This window comes from Fragaria vesca, linkage group LG5, assembly GCF_000184155.1.
Source record: "Fragaria vesca subsp. vesca linkage group LG5, FraVesHawaii_1.0, whole genome shotgun sequence".
In the NCBI taxonomy this organism is placed as follows: Eukaryota; Viridiplantae; Streptophyta; class Magnoliopsida; order Rosales; family Rosaceae; genus Fragaria; species Fragaria vesca.
Genome location: NC_020495.1, coordinates 7,769,604 through 7,783,536, shown reverse-complemented (window position 1 = coordinate 7,783,536; position 13,933 = coordinate 7,769,604). Strand labels below are relative to the sequence as shown.

Sequence of the window (13,933 nt, the reverse complement as noted above, 5' to 3'; positions counted from 1 at the left end):
GGTTGTTTGTGGAGCCAGCTTAAGCAAGTCAAGTCCTCTGGCCAAAGGTATGCAGCAGGTTTTCCATTTGCCAGTAATGGGCCAAGTGGAAACATGTTTGGGACTAAATTAGCAACATGGGGGTTAAGCTCATGAAACCAGTTGCACAGAAGCCAGCCACAACGCTTCATGTTTCGTTGAATGCCAGAGAAATATTGGAAGTTGGTCTCCCCAGACTGCTTTCCTGAATAATTCCACAGAAAGTCTGCACTAGTCAGTGGTGGCAGGTCTGTGGACAGTTGAACCTTCCCATCAATTTTTGAAGATCCTACACAGTTCATTTAAATTAAATCAGAAAATAAATCAAACAACACTATCATCAGATAAAATTTGTTCATAAGCTATCCATCAGAAAACATTTCTCTATTTCTTATAAATTGTCTAGAAGACAACAAACTAGTTCTACGGTATACATAACTAACACGGTCTTACCCTTGGCGTCAATAATCCCATCCTCAATAAGCTTTGGAATGTTAAGTATCAAGGCCAAAACTCCTGGAGCAGAAGTCCAGAAGATCGCCAACTTCAGCTTCAGCATTTCGGCAATCTCCAAAGCCCACCCAAACATTGGATCAGCTATGATACAAGTCATCTAATTACCCTCCATGTTGACCTTCTCTAAGACTTCTCTCAGATGACCAGGCATGACTTTTGATATACTCTGAAACAACTTACCTTCATCATTCCGTGCATCATCTTCTGACAATCCATCAGGCACTGCGATGTACCTGACCTTATTCCTCTCATTATCCAAGTCTGGCTCCGCAGCCATCAGACGTGCATGTGCAAACTCTGTTATGACAAATGTGACCATGACTCCGCGACCAGCAATTAGGTATGCCAACTTTATGAATGGTGTAACATGTCCTTGTAAAGGGTATGAAACAAGCAGCATATGGATAGCATTTTTTTATCTAACTTTGTGGATTGGAGTTGGATATCTTTCCTTCTTCCATTTTTGTAATCTCTCCCACACACTGGATGTTATGAATTTGGCCCAGATAATGTTACATGTATATAGAACTACAGATATATGTATAGATATAACGAGGGGAAGGAGACTAAGGAAGAAGAAGAGGAGACTATGAGCTCAATGAACAAGGCCTAAGGCCAGCACCACTGGTTTAAGTATCTCATTCCTCTCCACAGCTTTAAAATATAAGACCCTCTATTAAGAATTGACATATTTTCAGGGTTCATATTAATATTATAGAGAAGCATTCACCCATTTTCAAAAGGTGGTTATGCCAACCTTCAAACATCAGCTTTGCATGAAGATAATTAAACAATTATCAATAGTCATGCATCTCTTATGAGAACCTTTGGTCATTCAGATTCTTTAGACCAAACCCTATCCATAGGACCAACAAGTAAAAGGATGGTTACAGACTGTTATAATGGAAGAAACGCACTTACAGATGTAAACTGAAAAGCCATATAACACTTGCAACAACAGTTAGCAATGATATGTCTCCAATATTCATGATAATGACACAAAGTTTCCTCATCAATTAGTTTGGCATAGTTGATTAAAACTACTTTCAACAACGTTAGCATGAGATCGAAAGCCATAAAAGAGACAGTTGCAGAACCACACAGATTTTTCCTCAAAATAGAATTGATAGTCCATTACCAAACTTAAAACCAAACTCGGAAACCATAAAACTAAAACTGTAAACAGATTAAACGAAACTGCATACTGTTACATCTCTTCTCTTTGCTCCAATCAATTCGAGGTCTTCGGAGGTCCACCTGGTCGAGCCGGTCCGAAGTAGTTGGTCACCAATCCCATAATAGCAAACCTGAAACCATTAATCACAAAATCACATCACAAATTTGCAAACTAACAATCCACATCAAAATCTCATAATTAATTCACAACTAATTCATACACAAATTCACACCAGTAACTTGTAAATAAGTAAGACTGTACTAACATCATGGCCATGGAGATCTGCTTGAGGTCGTTTTCAATGCTCTTCATGTTCGCCAATGACTGAGCACAGAAGATGATCGCCAGCCACGAGCACAGCTTATACTGCAAATCAATCAATCAATCAATCAAATCAAAACCCTAGCATTCAAACCGCAACTGGAAAACAACAAGATAGAGATAAGAGCACGCACGCGGAACATGACGCCGGCGATGCCGAAGACCACGGCGATCAAGCCGGAGTAATCCACCGGTAGATCCTCCGGAGATACAGCCGTCTGCACGTAGCGCTTCGCCGCCGCCGGCTGACGTGGATCGTTCGCTGCCGTCGATGACATCTCTAAGACCTCACTCCACCTCTCTCGATCCAAACAGTTTCAGATAGCTGGAACTCGGAAGTCTCTACTGCTTAATACGAAAAGAAAATATATATAAAATTAAAAAGTATATATGTTTTGGGCTACCGGGCCTATGCGACAAATATGTTTTGGGCCACCGCGTAGCAGGCCTTAGTGTCCGCCTAGCCCACCGCCTAGCGATTTCCTTTGAAGTTTTTATTATATAATTATATATATACAATATATCTATATATATATATATATATATTTTTCACTGTGTCATATTTATTCTTCTTCAACCTCCAAAATTTCAGTTCAACAATGGAAGCTCCAACCCCAGCAACTCCTCACACTCCGAAATCGACGGACCCGAGTCCCCAAACTCCGACGGAAAGCCCATTAGCGGCGTCGTCTGCTCGGCTGTGGAGGCCCACTGCGCAGCGCAACCTGAGAAACCAGTGGTCCAAGTTAGCTTCTTTGCGACGAGAATGGGAGGCTGCTTCTTCTAACGGACGAGCAAACGCCACGTCGCTCGTAAACGCCTACCTCTCCATCAAGTAATACAACTCCCAAAAAACATGGCTTTAGTATTTTTTTTTTTTTTCTTTTCTTTCTTGGAGTTGGAGTTGTGGTGGTTTTGAAATGGTGATTGTATCAGGTACATGGGTTCGAGAGAGTTGGGGGTTCTCAGTGACATGCCGGAAATAGTAAAGAAGGCTTCTCAGAAGTTACATAAACAGAAGGTAATAATTTTTTTATTTTTTTTTTAACTTGGGTTTTATTTCTTTACTCATATTTAAGCTCTTGATTGTCACTTTTGTCATATGGAAATATTTTGATGCGAATAAGAATTTTACGCTTATGTCATCGTTTTAAGCGTAAATGAGTGTATCATGAAGCTTCAAAAGCCATTGAGAGTTGTAACGTCTTATGATAATTAATCGAAAAATAGGCAACTAGTCTGGAGTGCGAAATGGGAGTGGAAAATCAAGGTTTTGGAAGTGAATATATGAAATAAAAGTGTGTGGAAGAGTTTGCATGAGTTCATGGATTAATCAACCTTGCGTGAGTTCATGACACTGTATTGCCGTAATCATGGTGAATTCCTATATTGCCTTTGCTAATTCTTGTTAATCTACTTTTTTTGGCTGTATTGTGTTTCAGGAACTTCATCGGCGCAAGCTTTTATCCTCGTACAAGGACATGGTACATGCTCTTACCAGCTTCTGTTTGTGCTTTTCGAGTTCTTTTGGAATGTGGAACACGTCCTTTTCCATTTGTTTGATCTCTTTGGTTAATAAAGTTGGATATGGTCAGGAAATTGAGAGAAGACTCATGCTCTGTGTTAGGTAATATTATCAAGTGCTGCTTCAAGTAGGATATTGATATAGTTGAAATGTGTCCGCTTTTTCAACAAATAGAACTATATGGTGTTGGACTTCTCCACCACCACCAAAGATAAGGAACTAGAAACGAGCTGCAACTAGAAAATTTACTTGTTACTGTATTTTTCTTCTCTTGATAAAATTAGAGATTCTAAGTAGTTATATGAACATGCATTGAAGGTAATAGTTCGGATCTATACATGTGTGGTGCATATTTGTATAGAATGATAGTATGGGAATTTTTCTTATTTACTAGATCAGTTGGTATTTTTATTTACTTCATTTCTTCATGTTTTCTACAGGTCTCCATTGTAACTAACATGGTTAAAACTAGTAGATCCATGAGATGTTTCGTCAAAGGGTCAAGCAATAGTCCACTTTTACAATTTTCTGGCTATTCAGAACATAATAATGATCCTGGAGATGGTGGTGGGATTCCAGTCTTCACATTTTGGTCGATCTCTTGCTTTGGTACATCTACAATATACATTTTCTGCAATGCATTTTTATTATAGTAACTGATTGATTCTGCCTAGATGGACAATCAACAATCACATATTACTATGATGGATTTGTGGGGTTTTGTTCAATCATGGAAATGGTTACCTGTACGAGCATAGTAGAAAAATTTATGAACTGTATTTAACCAAAATGAGAGCATCCTATATGGATGGAAAAAGCGGTGATACTAATTCGATAAGAGATATATAAGTGGGTCTATGACTATATGTGTTTCCCTTTGAATTGCATGCTGCTGAAAATGCCAACAATATGTCAGTTGTCATAAGATTGAGGTTTAAGTAGAAAATGTCTGTCTTAAACCTATTATTAGTTCCACATTATTTGGATTATTTTTCTCTAACAGTTTCTTATCTTTGAATTATATCAGAGAAAGTGGCAGAGGAGCTTGTTCATATGCTTATGTTGGAGCTAAATGTGAAGGTAAATTATTGTGTCTGTGGGTGCAAAGTTTATATTTATCTAGCATCTTCCTTATGTGTATCTTGTTTGTTTCTTTACACTTGTTGGTGCTTTTGGTCTCTGCAGCGTTTGCTTGTGGTGGAATTACTGTCAGTTGGTTCCAAAGTTTCACCGGCTAACATTTTGCATTGGTCTGAAGAGCTTTATCCAGAAGAATTTGGTGATTTGAGTATGTGCAACTTATTGTCTGAGGAAACTTGTGAACCAGTCTATCCAAGGTTGCATGGTCAGAAATCTGATAAGCCGGCTATTCGACGTAACCAGCAGCCAGATCATGATGTTTTACAGGCATGAATTTCATTGTTGTTTAGAAAGTAGAATAGACAATTGTATGCATGTACTATGCTCATCAATTTCATTACCTCAACATTTTCATGATTGCAGGTTTATCTAACAACATGGCTCGTAGAGGTTAACATAGATTCTCACAGGTGAGAATGAAGTGGGTTTGTATCCCATTATGAGAATATTGATTTCAGTAATTGATAAACATGTTAAGTCATGTCTCTTTGTCTGGTAAGTAAGACTTCGTGCCTAAAGGTTTCATTTATTTCTTCTCTTTTCCTGATAGGGTGGACGAAATTTTTGCTGAAGTTGGGGAGGAAATACATTGTAAACTTGCTTGAGGAGACACTGGAAGAGTCGTTGACAAGAGTGCTTATTTTTCTGATAGGCTGAAGATCTGATACTGGTATGGTGTCTTGTGCTTGTTAAGTGTGAAGTGAACATGCTTGAAAATAGTTGAAGCTGGACTTTGTGTGAGTCCCAGAACCTGGATCGCCTGCCACAACAGCATTAGGCGTCTACATTGCCGATAAATAGGAGTGCAACTTGAAGTATTTGTAACTTCAGTTATGTTATGGACTTATGGTACAAACTATGCTGATGAATTCCCGTGCTATGCTGATGAAATCCCGTGCATGAAGTGAAGTATTTGTAACAGAGATATCTCAACATGACATGAGTCATAGTGGGTGCTCTCTCGAGCTCATTTTAGACTTTCTAACCATTTGTTTAAGCAATACATTTTGATGTAGAGAAGAAAAGAAAGATGTTGGTTAACATTTATCATAAGGGATACATATACATCTCTCTCAAGCAAATTGCTGTCTATCTTTGGTCCAATGCTTTGAATACCACTGACACTGCTTACGGAGTCGGATCAAAAATGTTCTCAAGCAACCCTGATTACTAAGAAGCTTTTATGAATTTTCAATCATATTGGTCTTCAATGGGATAAGGAATACAAAACATGAAGCTTTTAGTCGAATGTTAGCACTTAGTAGTTAGAACATACAATATTTTACATTTATATTTTGCAGTTTTGATTATTATTCTCCAAAAGAAATGCAAATCAGCATTATGAATTAGTTATAGACTTATAGTACATGATATTAACTGAGATGTGCAAGTCATTACCAGCCCCACATCTGGAAAACCATACTTCAGAGCCAAAGAAGTCGCTCTGTAAAACTTTTCAGCCATATGTTCACTTAAAAAGGCTTCAAAAACCCTAAATGAGTTCATCAACTTTATTCAGTCGGCTAGAGACGGGTATAAACTGAAAATCAACTTCCATGACTATAGTAGCATATAGGCCTCATAAGAATCTCAACGATCCTCCTTCCACACAGACCGTTTCCTCCAGAGGCCTTTTCCAACATAAACATTGTACAATAGCAAATTTGTAACACTAAACTACTAGAACAAGACTGGAAACGAGAAGGCTATACAAAATGTATTATTGCCTGCATTATTCTCAAAATGATGCGCATAAACAAAAAAAGACTTAATTTTCCGAAGTCTACTGTGCAAAATTATTGAAAAAGAACCATAATGGTGAAATGAAGCCAGCTTGACAACCATTAAAGTACAAAAAGAGAACTGCATGTACTGTATACACTATCATATATTAAAAGCTAACATATAAACAAAGGAACCTTGTGTACAGACTCCTACTGTCCTATTACCCACTGATCACAAGGTGTTGCAGAAACATCATGTATACTCGACTCTGAAAAATAATGCAGCGTACTGGACTAGGCTATATGTTATGCCTTCTATAGACTCATAATCAACCTAGTGATTGTCATATTCAGATGGAACCTAAAAGAAATGAGTACAATTCCACATTACAAAAAGCAGGCCCCTTAACATTACAGAGAATCAACCATCTTCAACTTCTTCAGAACTGAGTTCAAATCCAAACAACTTCTAAAACTTGTAAATAACTTATTGAAGTTAGACCATAATCACTTAGTTTCCTACAGCCAACTTGCAAAAGCTTTTATCCAAAATAAATTATCAATTCTTGTATCAGGATTGAAAATTCCTGAACTTACCACCATGAAGCCCCTTCTAACATATCCCGCAAGCTAATACCTCAATTATGAATTCCCATGCTTAGGATTATGAACACACATGATTACTTGAATTATAGAAGTGTACAATTTGGAGTAACCAGTCTGCGGTTCTATCCTTCCCCTTGAGCCAAAAAAAAATTGATGGGGCATAGCTGTTACTTTCTAAACTTTCATAGTATACAGAGACCATCTTATATTTCTCAAAAAGGACATCAGTGGTCTAAACTGCAAAGAACTAGAAGTCTCCATTACTTAAAGGGGACATTCTAGAATTCATTCTCCTCCTACATCCCCACTTGTGTAATTGCTGTTGTGAAGCATGCCCCATTAAATGAGTTGAAAGGTGTACCAGAGATTCAAGAGGGTTGAAGAGACAATTGGCCGAGAGGGAAAAATAATCAATTAATGATCAAAGTGAAAGACATTGTACCCTGTCTGGCAGATTTCTAGGCACTGGAAGTGCTGTAACATATTTCTGGGGGCAGGTTCTTTGAGCATTTGCAGGAGCATCGGATGATGAGGAGGTCTCAGCCCCATCACCTTGTGCCCGCCCATGGAACTTAGCAAACCGATTGATGACAGAAAACTTCTCCAGATCCTGGCTTTCTACTCTCAAGTCTAAGATAGAGGTTCTCTTGTCCAGTCTGCATCAGTCGATGGAATAGCATTATACCAGAGTGAGAATATTAAAAAAACACACAGGAACCAATTAATGATGAAACTAATTATTATCCAAGTTCAATTGTATGGTCAAGCTGCAATTTAGTGAGTGTATTCTGAATAAAAGAAGAGGTCATTAAAGCTACCTCAACAGATCATTTTCCAGCTTCCTTGCCTTGTCAACGAAGTTTTCCACAACTTTTGGGAAGTACAGATGAACTCTCTCAGGTGTTTTAAGCTTCTCAGGCAAACTAGAAATCATATTTTGAAAGACTTAGCATTAGTATGCACTGACAATTACCAAAGCAATAAACCATCATTACATTTGCTTACTGTGAAGGGATAAAAAATAAATAAATAAATAAAAAATAAAAAACAATTTCTAAACAACTCTTACTGGTTTGCAAGGTCAGGAGGTAATGGGGTTGGAATATCCTTTCTAGAGCATGAGATTGCACTGCAGGCATCACCTAGTGATAGTCTAGAAGCAAAATACGTTACACTCTCAAAGGAAGTGCTTGGATCTGCTGAGAGAACTGCTGAAGGAGGAGGCCGCAGCAATTGTTGCACAAGCTGTGTCGTCAAGATAAGCCTCTTTTTGGACCTAAACATTGGTGGTCCATCTTCAATCATTTCACTTTCATCTTCCACCTGTCAACAAACATGAAGCAATTAGTTCTCCAAAAGAACTACAGGATATCAAAGATTAATTTTGAGAACGTGACCGAAGTAGAGGCAAACCTTCTCAGTCAGTCGGTTCGTTGCTCGAGCCCACTCTGCATCTGCCGCTCTGCAAAAAACAAACCTTGCATTTTAAGAAAAGTTCCTAACGGAAAGCCAATTTATTTTTTATCAAAAACAAAAACAAATCGAGCTCTAATATGCATCAAGTGTCCTGCAAACCACCTCATGTTTAGAAGCCTTCGGGAAACCTTGCTCAGCTCTCCATGCCATGATGAAAGTTCAGATGTAGCACTTTTACGCTTCTTTGGTCTCTCAATAGTTAAACTTTCATCAGTTGCATCAGGACGCAGTAAATGCGGGGATGTTAATTGCTCACTCGAAATAGGTTTCAGAGCTGAACTCTGTGGGATAGTACTAGCATTGGAAGTAGCAATGGGTTTCTCCATCTGTTCACGAGCATGTAGATCAACCGGTTTTCCAGCAATGAAAGGTTGCTCCATAGACTTCATAGTGGCTCTAAGTGTATCATGCATCGGTAAAATTTTCCCATTTTTAAAGGTTCCATACTGGTCAAACCAGGACGGCGCCATCTGCGGACTGACTTGAGACTGTTCACCTCTAAGAGAAGATGCATTACTACCATTGGAGGAATTCTGAAAATTCTTCCGACTTAATGAGAACATATCCTGACTAGATGCATTTGAAAGTCGAGAATCCCCGAGTTTGGATGCAAAGCTTAGCATTTTTGAATCTCCGGAAGGAACTGTGGTATGATCACCTGATGAATCTCTAATCAAAGTATTATTATAAGATAAATGTTGCCCTCCCTGGGGACTCACCTGCTGAGTCTCCACACCAGAATCCGGACCTCTCAATCTCTCCACACCATGATCACTTCCATCAATCTCCGTAATTTTCATAGCCTGTGCTTGGTTCAGCAAGGAATAACTTTGATGGGAACTGTTATTTGGCCTTAAAGAACGGCCAAAAGCTTCAATATCTCTCTGGGTAGCGGCAGAGTTTGAAGCAGATGCCTCAAATAAATTATTTGCAGTGGATTCTTTTCCCTGTGAAACATTGGTCTTTTGGGCAGTCTGAATGTTCTCAAGTGAAACTTGTCGCCCGGTGTGTTTGGATGGCTGCTCTTTCGGACCAGAGCTTTGCAAGTTTGAACTATATACACCAAATGCAGAGGAACCATTCCCTCTTTCCCGGGTATCTTGCTCATTGAGCTTTGGTGAACCATGGAAAGTTGTTACCAAATGATTATTTGTTTGAAGCTGGGATTGGGATTTAAATAACTGAGGTTGAGCCTTGGAAGGTTCAGCACTTACTAGGGGTTGCTGAAATGGAACGCTGGTCCACACGTTCTTTAACACTTTAGAAACAGCACCTTGACGGGCGGATGTACCAGCAGGCTCAGTATCTGATTGTGGGACTTTTGGGGCGGCAACTCTTGAATGGGACTGGTCAGCAATATTCAGATGTGATGCCTCCGCAGAAGTAAGGTTATCCTGTGAAGCACTTTCAGTTTTATCTTGCACTGATGTCGGAGGAGATTGACTGGTTTGAGCTCTCTCAAAAGATTCACCAAACTGTCGTGGACGAAATGCAAGCCTATCAAAAGGTATATTAACGGATTGGCTTGCCGTTACATGGTCACTAGCAGCAGTCATGTGCTGATTTTCAAGCCGACTTCTAGAATGAGGAAAACCATATTCGGAAGATGCAGAAAAACCTCCCTGCATATGGTATTGGGGGCCCAGGGCCTTATTTCCTGTTTGTCCTGAGCTACCAGAGAGACTATTTCTTAATTCCCCTTGGGATGCTTCATGAGAGGATGGCAAGGACTGAACAGATGCTGTTGAGGCCAACCATGTATGCCCTTTTTCTCCCATATCAGAATGGAAAACACCTGAACCCAGAACTGCTTGTGAGGAACTCTGAGAAGACATGGAATGGTCTGCAAGTGGAATCCGTTGAGATGGAGGAGCCAACTGTAAACCGTAACCTTGAGAGACAGCTGATTGATTTCTCTGAATGTGACCTACAGATCCATCAGAAGTTTCCACTTCAGGCACCTCAGATGACGTATTGTGATCAGAAGGGCTGAAGTGAGTAGCATTACCATGCTCCCTTGGATGGTCCACCTTGTGAAGAAGCTCAAGCATATGTTGACTGCAATGGATTGAAGAGTCAAAACAATCTATTGAAGAGAATGAAAGCACAAGGTGATACACAGATGACCTACAATCAACTCGTATGTAGAAGCATATAAAAAAACACATGAGTTCCCGAATAAAACCATGACATAAAATTAGGCTGGAAACTGGCTCTTTCAGGTATAGGCAACTCTTAAAATATCCTCAAAGAATTATAGAATATATACTTCCAGAGCAGCATTTCATGAATATAACGATGAAAAATGGTAACAACACAACCTAACAAATGAAGTAAGAAAGTTTTATCTAATACCAAATATAAAATATGGGCAGGTAGCAAAAATCAAGTATTCAATTACCTTGATAATGGTGCAGCCTTGTTTGGGGTATTGTCATTGTTACCAGAAGATCTGTCAAATGGAGTAGACGTACTTGGGGCAGAACCTGGAGGCATGCTTTTTGAAGGTGGCTCATCCAAAACCTGAACACCAATTAAATGCAACAAATTGGAAGAAAATGTCAAAATGCTTTTAATCAAGGGTTGAAAAGGAAGAATAAAAGACAAATAAGGAGATAAAAAATTAATCAAGAATTTAAATGAAGAATTTGGCTTCATTCTCAAAAATAAATAAATAAATAAATAAAACCTATAATCACCTTTTCATTATCCATAGAACTTCTATCAGTATGACCCATAAATTTTGACTGCCCAAAACTCCCTTGGTTATGACTTTTGAATCCTCGAGAGACCTGCTGGGACATAGCCTGTGAATGTGTCACGTGTTTTCTTCCAGAAGAAGGTTCCACTTTAACACCAACATCCCCCATCGGATGATACTGAAACTTGCGAGTTCCAGAAGGCTTGCGACCAGCATTGCCCGATGAGTGTTGTTTGCTTCCAGGAAAAGTATCCGAATCACCAGCATCTGAGACAGCACTTTCCTTCATGCCCCCAATGGAAGTATGGTGATATGCATTAGGGTAAAAAGTTTCACTAGGGTTCTCTTTTGTATTATTGTTCTCCATATCATGCATTTCCACTACCCCTTTGTCCAAGGAATTGTTCCCGGATGACTCCAAAATCAGGTGGTTCTTGTCCAGATGATGCTGGTTTTTTCCCAGAGCCTCTCCTCCTTTAGTGTTCACTGAAGAATCAATAGGTGTCCAGAAATCGTGACGGTTTGCAACATGTTGCTGACTTTCTTGGTAAGCTCTTCCAGTGCTGGAGTTTGATTTAGCAGCACTGTTTATACTTGAACCCTCTCTATTGATTTGCGGGCTTCCATATTTTGGATGCACCACTTCAACATTTGAGTGTGGAGCAGAATCAGTCTTCCACATACCAGCAGCACGGCTCATTTCCTCATGCATGCCTCTCTTAAGATCTCCATGTTCAGCAGATCGTGATAAGATCTGATTCCCATGATTTTTCAGATTATTACCCCCATCTGTTGACACAGATTCAGTAAAATTCCAACCATTTGACATATTCTTTGGCTGGTTATCATTATTATGTGAAGAACTTCTTTCTTGACGGTTCCAAGAACCTGAAATGCTATTTGCATTTATTTCTCTACCTGACGAACGACTAATAGTTCCATAGTTGTTATGACTGCCGTCTGTGGGTGGCTGCGGTAGAGAGTTGTGGTCCAACCATTTACTTGCTTGTTCAGGACTCTGTGAAATAAACCTGTGAGAAGAATCAGTCTGAAAAACATCTCCTCTTTCATGCAAAGTTTTAGGTCCTGATTGCTGGAATCCCTGAATACTAGAGAAACTACCACTGGTACTGGGCCTATTGGCATCAGCAAAGTGAGGGGAGGGTCTAGAATTCAAGTCAGAGGATGAATGCAAGTTGTTACCAGCCCAACCAGATTGTTGTTTGTTAGTATCACCAACAATTGAGGGCTGCTGAGTCCCAACTGGAGGTTCTGGATTTCGGAAACTAGGGCCACACCACTCTTCCTGTAGACCTCCATCAACGCTAGAAGTTTCTGCAACAGCAGACTGCATAAGAGCACTCCAAGTTCCACTTTGTACAGAGGAAAGTCCACCAAAAATGTCTGCACCATCCAGCATACTAGAACCTCCCATTCCCACATTGGCGCTCCTACCAAAAGCATCCCAAAGATTATCATCTGAACCAAACAAAATCTTTTCTTCAGTTGGATCTAGAGCCACACCCTGTGAGGGTGCAACCTGCCTGACAGCTTTCTCCAGTGATGGTTCTGACAATCCAACTAGCTCTTGCCTCCCTTGGAATTCCTCCATGGGTTCATTTCTTTGTAAGGAATTTAGCTGATGCATGTTCATACTTTGAGCAGCTGTAGGCCCAACGGTATTTTTCCCTTGATAATCCTGTCTAGAAGGCAGAGATCCACCTAGCATGCTGACCGGACCCAAAAATGCAGCGTACTGATTACCTGGAGATAAATTACGACTGACCGAAATCTGCTGCATTGCCGGTTTATCCATTTGAAAATGAGGATATGAACCTGGTGTTCCACTTGAGCTAGAAATGGGAACACCATATAGAGATTGATCAGCCTGTTGAGGGACAAGGCCCATCAAGCGCAATGCCTGAGCTTGTTCATGGGACAATACATGTCCACTAGATCCCCCCTGCATAACAGGTGATGCACCACGCTGCAGCCAGTTGGTGTTACCTGCCACAGCAGTAGGTGGCCATTGAATGTTAGATGCCTCGTTGATTGTGACACCATTCATCAGGGCTGGTGAGTGATTACCAGCAGCCTGTTTTGCAATTGAAGAAGCTTGATTTGCAAAAGCCTGCTGTTGTTGCTGAAGTTGTTGCTGCCTTTGAAATTCTTGAATTTGTGTGAACATTGCCTGTCTTTGTAGCTGCATGTCACTAATATGTGGTTGCTGCTGCCTTGGCAAAGACTGCATCATACTTAGATGCTGACCACTCATTTGCTGTTGACCACCAAAAAAATCAAAACCAACTGGAGATTCTGAAGTTTCCAATCTCGCCGAATTCTTTTTAGCATGTTCAGGACCACTTCCTCGTGATTCAGGTGTAGACAATCCTCTAGATGTTAGAATTTGTTTATCAGACTCTGTATCCGCTCCCAAAAAGTTAGCTTCATTCTGCCTTGTCTGGAACATCTGATGCCCATGCATATAGCCATTTGCAGTTGGCTGTTGACTTTGAGACTGAACTCTGCCAAACTCCGGTCTCAGATTTGATTGCATAAAATTCAAACTATGAGGCACATGCAAAGACGGACTCCCATGTCCTCTCTCAGAATCTGCTACTAAAAAAGAGAGATGTTTAGCAACAAAAATGGCATCTCAAACAACATTATTAAAAATCCTAATCTAATACAGAAGGATAGACCCCCACCCCACCACCCCACCCCCCCCA

General features: G+C 40.0%; 3 protein-coding genes across 3 annotated transcripts; 1 reads left to right on the top strand and 2 right to left on the bottom strand.

The window, feature by feature from the left end:
• On the bottom strand, positions 1–2,375 carry LOC101291145 (protein Asterix-like). Its single transcript, XM_004299264.1, has 4 exons — positions 2,167–2,375; positions 1,977–2,077; positions 472–1,841; positions 1–307 (listed from the first exon to the last, which is right to left on the bottom strand). Exons 1-3 carry the CDS (start codon positions 2,308–2,310, stop codon positions 1,766–1,768), a joined length of 321 nt encoding a protein of 106 aa, XP_004299312.1. The 5' UTR covers positions 2,311–2,375; the 3' UTR covers positions 1–307; positions 472–1,765.
• A 238-nt stretch (positions 2,376–2,613) lies between these two features.
• LOC101290862 lies at positions 2,614–5,466 on the top strand. Its single transcript, XM_004299263.1, has 8 exons — positions 2,614–2,867; positions 2,969–3,053; positions 3,475–3,516; positions 3,998–4,166; positions 4,585–4,637; positions 4,743–4,964; positions 5,061–5,107; positions 5,248–5,466. The coding sequence occupies exons 1-8, from the start codon at positions 2,632–2,634 to the stop codon at positions 5,300–5,302; spliced, it is 909 nt and encodes a 302-aa protein (XP_004299311.1). The 5' UTR covers positions 2,614–2,631; the 3' UTR covers positions 5,303–5,466.
• Positions 5,467–6,922: 1,456 nt separating this feature from the next.
• Positions 6,923–13,775, bottom strand: LOC101301590. The gene is made up of 7 exons (XM_004301074.1): positions 11,203–13,775; positions 10,905–11,026; positions 8,606–10,561; positions 8,441–8,489; positions 8,097–8,350; positions 7,846–7,950; positions 6,923–7,683 (listed from the first exon to the last, which is right to left on the bottom strand). Exons 1-7 carry the CDS (start codon positions 13,759–13,761, stop codon positions 7,449–7,451), a joined length of 5,280 nt encoding a protein of 1,759 aa, XP_004301122.1. The 5' UTR covers positions 13,762–13,775; the 3' UTR covers positions 6,923–7,448.
• Between the last annotated feature and the right edge of the window lie 158 nt (positions 13,776–13,933).

Excerpts from the sequence above, each read along its gene's own strand:
- LOC101291145 (XM_004299264.1), bottom strand. The coding sequence starts at position 2,310 with ATGTCATCGACGGCAGCGAACGATCCACGTCAGCCGGCGGCGGCGAAG. Across the intron at positions 2,078-2,166 it reads TCGCCGGCGTCATGTTCCGC|TATAAGCTGTGCTCGTGGCT; the intron begins GTGCGTGCTCTT and ends ATTGATTTGCAG. Across the intron at positions 1,842-1,976 it reads CAGATCTCCATGGCCATGAT|GTTTGCTATTATGGGATTGG; the intron begins GTTAGTACAGTC and ends TAATGGTTTCAG.
- LOC101290862 (XM_004299263.1), top strand. The coding sequence starts at position 2,632 with ATGGAAGCTCCAACCCCAGCAACTCCTCACACTCCGAAATCGACGGAC. Across the intron at positions 3,054-3,474 it reads AGAAGTTACATAAACAGAAG|GAACTTCATCGGCGCAAGCT; the intron begins GTAATAATTTTT and ends ATTGTGTTTCAG. Across the intron at positions 4,638-4,742 it reads TGTTGGAGCTAAATGTGAAG|CGTTTGCTTGTGGTGGAATT; the intron begins GTAAATTATTGT and ends TGGTCTCTGCAG.
- LOC101301590 (XM_004301074.1), bottom strand. The coding sequence starts at position 13,761 with ATGCAATCAAATCTGAGACCGGAGTTTGGCAGAGTTCAGTCTCAAAGT. Across the intron at positions 11,027-11,202 it reads GTTCTATGGATAATGAAAAG|GTTTTGGATGAGCCACCTTC; the intron begins GTGATTATAGGT and ends ATTGGTGTTCAG. Across the intron at positions 7,951-8,096 it reads CCTCCTGACCTTGCAAACCA|TTTGCCTGAGAAGCTTAAAA; the intron begins GTAAGAGTTGTT and ends TATGATTTCTAG.